Source organism: Sinocyclocheilus rhinocerous, unplaced genomic scaffold (genome assembly GCF_001515625.1).
Source record: "Sinocyclocheilus rhinocerous isolate Xijiao unplaced genomic scaffold, SAMN03320098_v1.1 scaffold278, whole genome shotgun sequence".
Lineage (NCBI taxonomy): Eukaryota > Metazoa > Chordata > Actinopteri > Cypriniformes > Cyprinidae > Sinocyclocheilus > Sinocyclocheilus rhinocerous.
The window spans coordinates 757,010-770,871 of record NW_015664178.1 but is presented as its reverse complement, the minus strand read 5'-3'; the positions used below and the strand labels follow the sequence as shown (position 1 = coordinate 770,871).

Here is a 13,862-nt window from a genome sequence, read left to right as displayed (position 1 = left end):
CATATCTGAGATCTTGGTATTAGAATTTATTTATATAATTTTATTTTTTTGGTATATAGCAAACATTGCAAAATAAGCATAAAACATTATTTTGACAGTCTTTTATTCATGTTTTTGTATTATTATTATCATCACATACTGCATGGTCTCTGAGATATTAGCTAAACATATAAATGGTTTGCATATGTATATTAGCAAAGTCTCCTGGTTCTCAAAAGAATTAATGTTAACACTTCCTATCCTAATCGGCATCATTATATTCAAATCAACCACCTCCTCACATAAATAGCAATGAACATGAGCAGGTGTGGACCATATTTCAATTGGCCACACCTGACTGCGTTAAACATGGAGTCAGTCATCATCTTTAATGGCTTAAAGAACCACAAATGACTATCAGTTAATGTGTGGTTTTCCTAAATGAATGTTTATAGAAACACCAAGGCTTTTAATGAACTAATAATGATTAGTACTGAACCTGTATAGACACAGGTATATAGTGAGAGTGACAGATGTGAGATTTTACACAATGTCAGGGTTCCAGCTTATTTTGCTAATAAAATAACAGCATAACATAAGTAGTAAGTATGATTATTAGATTTAAAAGAAACCCCTGTACAATAAGCAGTGTTTTGGTTCAGTCAGCTCAAGCTGTAATGAAACGGTAAGTCTCTGTTTCTTCCAGTGCTGGAGCCACTGAGTAATCACCTGCTAATTAGCTGTTTACTGTCATTATCAGATCGGTGTCCTTACTGAGTAATCCTATGAATATAAACAATATTTATCAGTAGGGAACACAGGTTCTGCATAGACATGCAAGCATAATTTGTTACATCGTGGCATTTTTGACAGTTTCCTGACATTTTAACAGGTATATGTGAAATATGTGTTGAGGGTGAACAATCTTGAGCCATAGCGATGAACACTTTGAAAATGTCCACTTAAAATGCTGATAAACTCATATATAGCTACTGTAGTGAGTTATTTGAACAGAATACATAAATGCTGGTTTTAATGTTTTATGAAACTTGTATCGAGGATTAATATGAAAATCAGGGTTGGAACTTCTCGTCACTCATAAAATGTCCAATATCAAATCTGTCATATTGACATATGACATTTATGGTCATTCAAGTATGAATCGGTAAACTATTAGGGTATTTAACCACATTTACTGCTGTATACTGTTGGTAAATAAATGACTGAACTAAAGGTCACAAAGCCAGCATTGTTACTACATACACACATACTTTTGCACATAATCAACCCGGATGAACCCGCATGCACTTTTGTGTACATAAGCAATAGGTTCAGCGATTTCCCTATATTTTTAATTCATACAAAAATAGACACAAATATATCTTTCTGAGTGCTTTTTGAAGTTTAGTTTGGTTATTTGTGTTTCGTTTTCAGTGGCAGGTGTCTTAACTTTAGTGTGGTAAACTGAGATTCTTGCAATATTGTACTATGCAGACTTGTGAAAAAGAAGTGTGCATAATTGTAATAAATGTACTTGTACTGTACTTATTAAATCTTAAAGTAAATGTACTTTAAAAAAGATAATATATTATTAATGAAATAAAAGACCACTTAGAGTACACTTTCTTAACACTTAAGTATGCGTAAAAAAAGCCGTTTGTAATAGTCAAATTAAATGCTTTACTTTAAAGTACAGTTAATATATTATTAGTTAATATATTATAAATGTATTTAATTGTAATTTAAATACTTTGTACAAATTTAATAGAAAAAAATTAAGTCTATTTTAATTTACCATAAATGCTTGTCGCTATATTCAGTGTTACCAAGTTTTCCCGCGGAATTGGGCTACTTTAACACTGTTGCCGCGGGTTGTTTTTCATGTCCGCGGGTTGAAGCGACCCCAATAACATGATATTTATCCCCTGGAATGCGAATTTTAGCAGGGGACCCCCTTGAAACATGATTGGGCTAGTTTTGGGCTAGTTCTGAGTAGCGATTGGGTGGGTTTTCTTGTGAACACCTGGCAACCCTGGCTATATTCAACAATTCACTCAAAGACAATAGAATTATGAAATAAAATTACATATAAAGTACTTAAGTCCTACTTACGTGGGTCAAAAAGCATTCTTCAAATCAACTAATTGCATTTAATATTTAAACAAACACTTTTTCATTTAATTGTAAATAATATCAAAGTAAGCGTCTGAAAACATTCAGTTTGCACTTAAGTTAAAATGATCAAGTTTATTCAGCTTTGTAACTATATTCAGTGTGTTTTGCTTGAGTATATTTTTTTAACCTTAATGTGCAGGTTTATTGTAATTACCATATTTATTAGTAGGGATGCACCAATAATAATATTCTGATAGGCTGATAATTATTTGTATGTTATGCCCAATATTATAATTCTACATTCTTTTGTCTAAAATAAAATAAAATAAAATAAATAAATTTTATTTAGCTTTGTTCCTATATTTGGTGTTCCTATATTCATTTAATTGTAAATAATATCAAATAAAGCTTCTGAAAACATTCAGTTTGCACTTAAATATATTCTTTTCAACCCTCTACATTGCGAGGAAATCACTCGCATATGCGACTAAATGATGTAATATTAGCCAATTGCTAATAAATTCTCAGATTTTACTCGCCAGTGTGTGAGTTGGAGGCCAAGTATAAGTTTAGCACATATTTTTTCACTCGCCGAACACTCTCTGACTGAGCGCTTCAGAGTTTCACTCTCCGCCAAGCGATCTGTCACTCTCCGTCAAGCGATCTGTGCTGTGTGTCAGTTCAACTGAATGGATGTGCAACGCACCTGTATTTAACGTACCGTAAACTCTAGTGTGAAGGCGCACGCCTCGCCGTCGCTTTGTCTCACCGTCGCTTTGTCTCACACACACGCAGCGAGAGAGTGAGAGAGAGAATTGGCGCGCTACATGTAAACGGTGTATGTATATATTTATCAGTCTGGCGAGTAAACAAAAAATGTACTAGCCAATGGCGATTCAATTGCCAAGGTGTTCGTAGAGGGCTGCTTTTAGAGTATAATATTTATATTAAAGTATAATATAATAAGTGCTGTTTTATGTTAAAAGCTAAAGTGTACTCCTTTTTCACAAGGGTCCCACATTTTTGAGACCATTTGTGTCCTGTGGTTGAATTATGATCCTTTGCTGTGCCCTTTGACCTTTGTCAGTTTAAACACTACCAAACGAGCTTCAGCATCACAAGCGCTTGTATTTTGTGTATGTGATTCACATATGCTGTTACATTGTGTCTTTTGTGACTCATGGCAACAGTGAGATGCTGAGTGGTTGCCTTGGACATGCCTGATGCAATTTTATGATGATTGTCACGTTTCAAAATGACTGGCGAACCTCCTCAAGGCTGAATCTCTCCCTCAGTCATTACCTGCGCTGTATTTTTCTCTGTTTATCCATACACAAACAGACAGAGCTGCAAGCCAGCTTGTTACCTTCCTGTATTTAAGTTTATTTAGGTATAAACACACAAATCCCCAGACCTGCCCCATTGACCTCCATGTTACTGAAGGGAGGTGCTGTATCATATCAGTGAGTTATGACTGTCCTTGCTCTTTGGAGTAGCCCTGCATTCGTCTGGGATTTCCGAATGCTGGTATCTCAATACAAGACCGCTACAGCTGGAACTCTGTGAATCTGAGGGGGTCTTATTTTTCTTTGATCGTTCTCCAGTGCTTGTTTGCAGAGGTAATATTTTGTCTTGATCTCTATCCTGCAAATATGGGCTTGTAATCGGGTCTCGGGGCTCCAAGGATATGGAGGCGGGGTGCCTTGAGCTCCCCGTCTACAGGACAGATGGCTTCTCTACTTTGGCTGTGGTCCTTCTTTCCTAGGAAACTGACTCGGATCTGTAACGGGGACAATGTGTTTTTATTGTTGATTGGTTTGTATGTTGGCAGATGAGGTACAGTAAATGGCATGTTGCGATTGACAATACATTTGGCCAACTTTATCAGATCACGCTGTTGAAATCAATCAGTTTAAGTAACTGCTGATTCTCATGTTGCTTTTAATCATCAAACAATCTTGTGAAACATTTTCAAGGACGTTGATTTGAATTCTAACTGATGGGTTTGAATTTTCTTGGCTTTTACTCTGTCTCAGGCTTTGAAAGTCAATCCTGTTACCATGGATATGATTGACCCATTGTGAGACAAGAGAAGATTTGCATGTTGAGGAGCAACATGAGTCAGGCCGTAATGGATGGTTGTAATGAGGGAGACATTTAACAAGGATGTTAAAAGCGATTAGCCAGTTTTGGATTTTAAAATGTTCAGAAAAATTAACAATTTACATCAAATATGGGAATAAAAGTAGTGCTAATATTGAGAAACGTGAAAGGTTCAAGGTATCATTGGCTGAGGTTGACATTAATTGTATGATTCACTTATTAAATTAATAAAATTTGTCATAATTATCAGTTTTATTCAGCTTTGTTACTATTTGGTGTGTTTTGCATGAGTATATTTTGAGTAGGCCTATATACTTTAATGTGAAGCTGGTGTATTGAAATTACCAAGTTTAATATTAAGGATGCACTGATTAATATTCTGATACACCAATAATTATTTTCATGTTATGACCAATATTAAAATTCTACACTCTTTTGTCTAAAAAAAAATTTTTTTTAATAAATAAATACATTTTATTCAGCTTTGTTCCTATATTCGGTGATTTATTTGAATATATATATATATATTTTAACCTGAATGTAAAGCAGGTGTATAGTTATATATCATATTTATTAGTAGGGATGCACCAATATTAATATACTGATAAGCTGATAATTATTTTCATGTTATGGCCCATATTAAAATTCTACATTTTGTCTAAATTATTAGAATCTGTAGTTTTAAATACTACAGGTGAATTCAGGCATCACAATATTATAATGTACACTACGAAAAATGGATATTAATATTGAGATTTGCTAAAAATAACAGTTAACAGGGCTATTAAATTGTTTTTAAAGATGCATTAGATGACTGCAAACGTCATTAATGGACCTTTATTTGACATTTTCAGTTTGTCAGCCACCTTCCAGCCCACTTTCTATGGCATCAACCCTAGAAAAACCCTTATCAGTTGACCACTAATGCTTATATTAGTATTGATTTCAGTAAGTAAATGGATGTATAAGAAATGTGTATTAGGAGACTTTCAGTAACAGCAGTGCTTTTTAATGTGTCACCGGTTACAGTAATTCTCTGTGTACTGGGTAACAGGTCAGGCCAGCAAGGGTTTTTAAACTGCTTGGTTCAGATCACACTAATACATCTCAGATATATGGAGTGACCGCTAAACAATCACGTCCTCTGTGTAGCTACAAAAGTGAATTGTGTAATGAGGATGAAGTTAATGCACTTCAGTGACTCCGTGGTTTGTGCAAAGCCTCTGCTGTTGTTTAAAATGTCACTGCATCACATTTACAGCTTCTGAGCATTTTAGTGAGCTTTGGGTTACTGCCAAAGTGAGTTTAGGTACTAGTCAGTGTAGGTGAAAGATTCTGTGAAACAGCAGCTAAATGGAAGAAGAATTGAAGAACCTGTGTGTAAGTGTGCAAGCTGCTGTCCTGTGCTAAGTTTCTTTGTTTAGCTGTGAACATGTTTTTAATGTTGTTCTAGAATTATCCCAGCTAACAGGGAATGTTCTCAGAATGTCCTTGGCAAGGTTCTCTCAAAGTTATGAACAATTGTTCTTTCATTAACGTTAATAGAATGTTCATTCGAAGTTATCTAATAACATTACTAAAACATTAGCACAAAAATGTTTTTACTTCATTCTTGAAATGTTTTTCTGAAACATTTTAGTTGGATGTTAGTCTAATGTTTTTTTTTAAATGTTACCACTTACTATGTGTTTCCGATGGTTCAGAGAGCATTTAAATGTAACATTCCCATAATGATTGCAAAAAGCTAAAATTGAACATTCCCTTAATGTTTTTCCGAATGTTCATATAACCAAGGAAAAGTTCTGAAATTGTTCTGAAAACATATAAAGTTTTCATAACGTAATGGGAACGTTAGTAAAATGTTCTTAGAACATATTTTGGTTAGAGGGGATTCTGATTGTAGAACGTTCATTAACTGACCACATTTGTGACCCTGGACCACAAAACCAGTCTTAAGTGTCAATTTTTCGAAATTGAGATTTATACATCATCTGAAAGCTAAATAAATAAGCTTTCCATTGATGTATGGTTTGTTAGGACAGGACAATATTTGGCCGAGATACAACTATTTGAACATCTGAAATCTGAGGGTGCAAAAAAAAATCTAAATACTGAGAAAATCGCCTTTAAAGTTGTCCAAATGAAGTTCTTAGCAATGCATATTACTAATCAAAAATGAAGTTGTGATATATTTACGGTGGGAAATGTACACAATATCTTCATGGAACATGATCTTTACTTAATATTCAAATTATTTTTGGCATAAAAGAAAAATCTATAATTTTGACCCATGCAATGTATTTTTGGCTATTGCTACAAATATACCCCAGCGACTTAAGACTGGTTTTGTGGTCCAGAGTCACATTTATCTTATTTCAACCCCCGTGCAATCCGTCATTGTTTTAAGACTTGTTGGCTTGGTAAAATGACTTATTTCATGGAACAAACGCTTGTTGATCCCTTTGGAATTTTCTGGAAATCATTGTCCGATGTCCAACAGTGGGAGTCTATTGTGAGGTTAAGTGATACCTGATTTAATCTGTGCATTACAGGTTTCACATACATTTGCACAGACCGGGAAAATATTGCAGGGGTTCACATGAGATCATGTTACTTTAAAAACCGGTTTAGATGACAGAGGCTGTGCATGTTTTTAGTTGTCATTGCATGGCGGTGATGATGTGTTGTCCGAAAGAAGCAGGGACGAAGCTACTGAAGTGACTGATGTTGATAAAAGTTGTTGGATTTTTGAGAAGGAGCACAGTGGAGATGTTTTGGAACTGCTGTGAGTTCTTCCAAATTGTTTGTGTATTACTGGCAGCGCATGTGGTTTTGTACAGGTTAGACGGATCACCCACCGAGTGTTCATCTGTCATATGTGATGTGCTTCTGTTAAACTGTCTAAACCGTTTATACTCTTTCCTCTCTGCCTGTTATTTGTATAATTCCTTGTGATTTTTGGGTACTGTAGAGCTTAACCTTTGATCCACTTAGAAGAAAGCCACAGTAGATCAGTGAATTGTTCATTATGGTATTTTTATGGAGTAAATGAGAGGTGCCGCAGTCATAAAAGTGATTTTTAATGAGCTCAATCATTTTGTTTGTTTGTTCTCCACAGGACTTGAGCTCCTTAGCCATGCCGTTTCTGGAAGGAGATGTGGAACATGCGAACAAGGACGGCGAGTGCAAGGTAACACAACCTAAACACACACAAGGCTGTGCCAATTTTTATTCAGATTTTAAAATGATTTATGCTGTGAAAAATGTATTAGAGTATGTTTTGGTGAGTGATGTGTTTATTGGTATTATAGCCTAGTTAAATAATTGGTTTTGGGTTCTCCAATGTAGTGTCATGTTGTTTTAAATGAGTAAGAAATTAAACCAAAATTGCTTCAAAAAGTCATTTTAAAACACTGTTGACAATTGCGCATCCTTCCAAAGAATGTGTATATCACACATTTAATTGGTTTGTTTGAATTATGCAATTTCCTTTCCTGTCATCACTATGACATCACTGGCCCTGTGATGTATATTCCGCCCCCTAAAGGCAAAACGTTATAACTACACATTTAGTTAAAATATATAGTTCAGTCTCTAAACTCTAGATCAGTGTTTCTCAACCCTGGTCCTGAGCGCCCCCCAACACTGCACATTTTGTATGTCTCCCTTATCTGACACACCCATTTCTGGTCGTGGAGTTTCTTTTAATGAGCTAATGAGTTGAATCAGGTGTGTTTGCTTAGGGAGACACACAAAATGTGCAGTGCTGGGAGGCGCCCAGGACCAGGGTTGAGAAACACTGCTCTAGATGGTGCAGGCGACTGGTTGTTAACGTAACTGATGACATTCAGAGAGTTAAACAACTTGGCACAAGCTGATTGGTTCATGCTGCATATGCAGCCAATGAGCTTACTGCCTTGCATTTATATGGCTGGCTAGCATTCACTTGAGATTCCTGCAGCGCGCTTTCAGAGTTCTCTGAAACCCTCCACCTTCCCCAGCTCCACCTGTATAGATCTTCTATGGGTTATTTTATATGCTATTTGTGCAACAGCAGTATGTCTTAAAAATACATTTACTACACCAAATACATTAACATTGTCTTATCCATCACCATGTTAAATCTTCCGAGAGTTGTCATGATTGAACTTCAGTTATGACTGAAAGCTAACATTCCCATTAAGTTATGAAAATGTTTTTTTTTTTCTCTGAAGTTCTCTGAATGTTAAAAATATCCAGGTTTTTTTATGTCTAAAAAAAATCTTGGTTATGCGGACACAAAGGAAACATTCCGTTTGATCATTTTGCAAACATTATGGGAGCATTACATCTGAACATTCTAAAACAAATAATAACTTTTAAAACGTTTCAGAAAAAAAACATTCCATGAATGGTGTATGTGCTGCTGCTTTAAGAACGTTATTAAACACCAGATAACTTTGAACAAACATTCTATAAAACATTTGTTTATAACTTTTAGAGAACCTGGCTAAAACATTAGCCAAAGTTCTGAGAACATTGTTAGCTGGGCGCATCGATTCGGGGAAAGTGAAGTGAAAACTGATCAAATCAATCAAAATGTGCATGTTTGCCTTTGTAGATCAGTATTATACTGAACTGCTATATGTATGATCTGGTAATTCAAGCACAAAGGGTTGTTGAAATGTGAATAGCTGTGTAAAATGCAGATTCATTCCATTTGTGTCGGCAGTCTGAAAGCTGCCATATCCTCAATGTCCTCAATCTCTGCTGTCACTCTGATGGGATGAGTCTGCTCTAATAACCTGATTTGTAATTATGTCTATCATGGTTCTTTTTGCCTGTACCGACCTCTCATTTGATTTTCAATTAAACACAGCTGTGCTGCTTACTTTCCTGTGGGAACTGTCATACAGGATTCTATGATGAATAGAAAGTTCAAAAGAACAGCATTTATTTTAACGGAGTGTCTATTTACACTAAGTCCAAATAGCCCGCCTTGTTGGCAGAGGCTATTTACACTAGCTCCACCCACAAACGCGTGATAGGGATGGTCAACATTATAAAAGACGGCCAGCTATGGTCAGCGTCAGTGGTGTAGATGGTAAAATGCGTACCGTCGTCTTTTTGACGCGATCGACCCGGGTTCGAATCCGCCTTTTACCGAACTTTTTTTTTCTCCCTTTTCAAATCTCATATCACATCGGAAAGGCATTTATTTTCAATAAAAATTAAGGAAATAATCAAAAAGTTGAAAATAAAGTATCGGGTAGGTGTAGGGAGGGCTTTATTGTCCCAATAAGGTGGCATCCAATTATTAATTTGAATTAAAATTATAATTTACACGCAATACGTTATTACTGCGTACTGTTTTATAATGTACTATAATACTGAGGTGCAGATAATTGCCACTATTTGCAATAAGTAGTATAAATAGCAGAAAATCCTGCTATTTTAACATAATGTAAATAGAATACATTGCTATTTGCACTTAGTGTAAATAGCATCTAATTGCTATTACCACTTAGTGCAAATAGCCGCTGCCTTATTTTAAATAGAAATATTTTGTAACATAAATGTCTTTACTGTAATTTTTATGTAATTCTTCTTGCTTAATACAAGCATTAATTTCATTAAATAAATAAATAAAAATCTGACAGACCCAAACTTTTAACATAATTGTTTGCAGATGCCATTTGGTTTGATATTTTGTTCATGCTTTCAGAAATGAAGTGTAGCATATTTGTCCAAATAGTTTTCGGTGCTAACTCATTTTGCTTAGTAACTCAGGATCTGCTCTTGTTACCTTTGTAAACATTCCCAAGGAATTCTGGGAAATCATCATATCTGACGACCAATCGCCCATAGAGGCCAGCAAGGCAAGGCTAGAGAAGAGATGAATCTGATAGCTGTCAGCGTGGTGTTTTTGTGTTTTGGTGAGTTGGAGTCACTGAATCTGAAGGGCTGTTTTGATGCTTTAGGAGGTTTTGGAGTATACATTTTATGATAAGATGTAATCTGATCCACTTCACTGCTTTGCCAGTGTTTTTTGTTGCTAGCATTCAGGATATTGGCTAATATTTCTCCTTGTTGAACAGATGTTTTATTAACCCACGGCAAGGTCAGTGCAGAATCACCAGTGTGGATGAACATTTGTATGCAAATGGTATGCATTAACCTAGTGTTGCTCAAAGGTTTGCCACAGGAATGGCTTAGATTCTGGATCGGAACCAAAATAAGGGTAGTGTGAATTTAAAGGTTGTAAATTGCTAAGTTAGTATGTTTCACTTATCTCATGATCAAAGGTTCAGGACCGTGAAAACTCATTGTCAGTGAAGACTTTTTTCCATCAGCTCTTCAACACAGAAACAGTCAAATGTTTCCATGACAACCGAGGGGAAAAAAAACGTATGTCGTTTGGTTTAGTCCACAAAAGAAAGGGTTTCTTTCATCTTAGTCTTTTAAGACTTTTAAGGGGATAGTTCAAATAAAAATGAAAATTCTTCCATCATTTACTCACCTTCATGTCGATCCAAACTCATAAGACGTACTTTTTTGTTGTTGTTATGAAACACAGACCCTTGTCACATTCAAAAAGAATGAAAAAGGACAATGAAAGTTTCATAAAAGTGATTCATATGATTGTGTGCTATATTCCAAGTCTTCTGAAAACATTTGACAGGTTTTGTATAAGGGACAGACCCAAAATGAGATTGTTATATGCTGAATATCGTTCCTTCCACTGCAATGCATCATTAAGCTGAACTTAAGAACTAGATCAGTCTGATTTGTAAATGAATCATTTAGACTAATGCTGTGAACTGACTCCATTTATTCACATCACTACTTTTTCTCATGAACATACCAAGAAGAACTAGTGTGGATCTCAATGTCTTTTCCTCACACAAAGCTGTCATGTGACTTCAAAAGACTTGAAATATAGTGCAAGAGTTGTATTTTATAACACTTTGATGGTGCTTTTTGGTCATTTTGGAGCTTGACAGTCCCACTCCTCATTTACTTTCATTATATTGACAACAGTGGCCAGGATGTTCTTTAGAAATTGTGTTTGACAGAAGAATACATACAGGTTTGGAACAACATGAACAGTGTTTATTCTATAGCAGTATTCATAAACACATTTTTATTAATATTTTGAACTAGCTTGGTGTATTTTGAGAGCAAGCGAGTGAGCGAGATGGGGGTAGTTATGTAGCGTGTTTAGGTATATAGTACAGTGAGGTATTTATGCCACTCTGTTTTAACAAAAGCCTCTTGACAAAAACGAGGCCATCTGCTCTTTTGGCTGTCTAAACAGTTTTCAGTGGCTTTGTCTGGCTGTTTTACTGTGTGAAATTCCCATGTGATTGAACGGTGGAAACATCAAGGACTTACAATTTATATGAATGTTATGACGTCTATTCATTCAGTATCTCAATGTCTGTCGGTCCATGTCCTTCAAATATGCCATCAATGGTCAGCATAACATTACAGTAACAGGAAATATGCTTAATCTGTATGAGAATGCCATTCACTGATGATTTTGTTGGTATGAAAACAATTTCTGTCATTGCTCTGTGGTTTAAAATCTCAAGGGTCAGTATTCCTCTCTGTATGCTTGAAAGTGTATTGTTTCATTGATTCAACTGTGCATATGACTTTTATTAGTTGTGTTAGGGACACATTTTCTTCAGGAAATAGCTGTTGTCCTAATATTGTGTGTGATTGGATTTACTCTCCAGGAGGAGCTTAGCTGCCATTCAGCCAGCCCGACCAAAACCTTCTTCAGCCGGGGTCCGTTTAGTCGGCCCTCTAGCCCCTTGTCCGCACCGGCCCGATTCAGAAACAGCCCTGGATCACCCAAACCCATCTTCCCATACTCCTCCAACCACGACTCCTCGCCCAAGTGTTCACGTCGCCGCAGCTTCACCGGAATCTTTCGCTCGTCCTCTAAAGACTCCACAAATCCCTCCACATCTCCTGTCAGCATCAAACTTTTCTCTCGGGCTAGGAAAGGTAAGAAACATGCTTCATCCATCTCTTTTAGGTATATATTTTTAATATAAAATGTTTTATGTATAGTGCTCTACAATTAGTTATGGTTAGTACTGGGTTGGCAGTCATCTGGAAATGTAGTCTTGATTGATTGTGATGTTAATTCTATGACTTAACTCACATTTAACCCCTTATTTGATTGTGAATGTAACATTCAGCCAGACTAAAATATTGTTTAAAGGGGACATCGGATGCCCATTTTCCGCAAGTTGGTATGATTCTTTAGGGTCTTCATGAAAAATAATTTAGGTGTATTCGGTGGCGCATTACCATCAAAAACAAAACTAATCCACTGCGTCCTCAATGGCTCTGATGTTGGGAGAAAATGAAGACTCTTATGTTCACTTTTCTATCCAACTACAAAACACCTGCATTGCTTACGAGTCATTGCTGTCGCTACAGCTGCTCGAGCGTGGAGAAAATGGCAGACAGCGTACAACTGGCTGAGTGCGGAAATATGTAAATACGGGACAGTCCGTCAGTGGTCGTGGGCGGGGCCTGAGCAATATGACGTCATGTTGCTCAGAAAATCAAAACGCCTTGATTATTGAGACTGTTTAGGTTTTTTGGTGATTAAAAAAAAGTAGTGAATGTATTTTTATCATTGTAGGGTGGTTGTGTCCACACACTGCTAAGACACATTTATATGCAAACACCATGTAAAAGTGAATTTTGCATCCGATATCCCCTTTAAAGAGCAGGCCATATGGTATTTTAAAGTGTCCTAATATTGTGTTGGAGTCCCCTACAACAGGTTTAAATGCATCTAAGGCCAGAAAACATTGTAATTTTCTCAGAATATACATTTAAAGTCGGCATGAAACGGAAGTTGCGATTGTCTTTTCTTCTTTACTGTGACGTATATCCAAGTGAAACGGCATCTGAAATGAGAGGGCTGGACTTGATTTCGTCCTTCGGGAATTGATTGGATCGTTGGAAGGTGGGTCGTGGCAAACAAAATGAAGGCAGATCTGAATGCCAGTTTGCAGTTAGTGGTGGGGGATTTCTCTCCACTGGATTCACCGCCGACACCCAAGCATGAATAAATGTTTTATTTATTAAGGATGACGACAATGGTCAGTTGATCAGTAAACAAATGTTTGAAGAACGACGCTCTGTCTTAACTTTTAATCAGAACGCAGAACAGCTGTATCACAGGCGCATTAACCCTATAACTGCCGGTGCAGCAAAATAAACAGCATTTCACAATGATAAAGTCTGTGTGCTGCACAGTATCTACATTAATGGACACATTCTTAGGAAATAGTGGGTTCACAGCGTATTATCAGAACTACTTCAGTAAGACAGTAATATCGTGCTTTACCTGGACAGAATCGACTCTCTCTTTTGAGAGACAATATCTTTATTTATCATGCACTTTTTTGATTAACAACTTTGCAGATTGTTTTCATTTAAGGATAGCTACGTTCAAAAACCCATATGACCTGCTCTTTAATGATATATAATACCAGTATCCATGGATAAAACAATAATATAATAATAATATATATAAATGCAAAATGCCTCAAATCTCTTGCAAAATGAAGCACTGCATTCAAAATATCACAAACACATCTCAAAAGCAAACACCTTTGCCATAATATTAATTCCTGTTAGATTTTTGTGTGTTA

At 36.2% G+C, this 13,862-nt stretch overlaps 1 protein-coding gene across 2 annotated transcripts in view; it reads left to right on the top strand.

Annotated features, from left to right (window-relative positions):
• Positions 1-486: 486 nt before the first annotated feature.
• Positions 487-13,862, top strand: part of prkag2a (protein kinase, AMP-activated, gamma 2 non-catalytic subunit a) — a 59,735-nt gene continuing 46,359 nt past the window's right edge. The window contains exons 1-3 of one of the 2 annotated variants that reach the window (XM_016540296.1): positions 487-581; positions 7,316-7,387; positions 11,919-12,192. In XM_016540296.1, the coding sequence (XP_016395782.1) occupies positions 7,334-7,387; positions 11,919-12,192 (328 nt within the window). In that variant the 5' untranslated portion in view covers positions 487-581; positions 7,316-7,333. The other variant, XM_016540295.1, reaches the window with a different exon arrangement.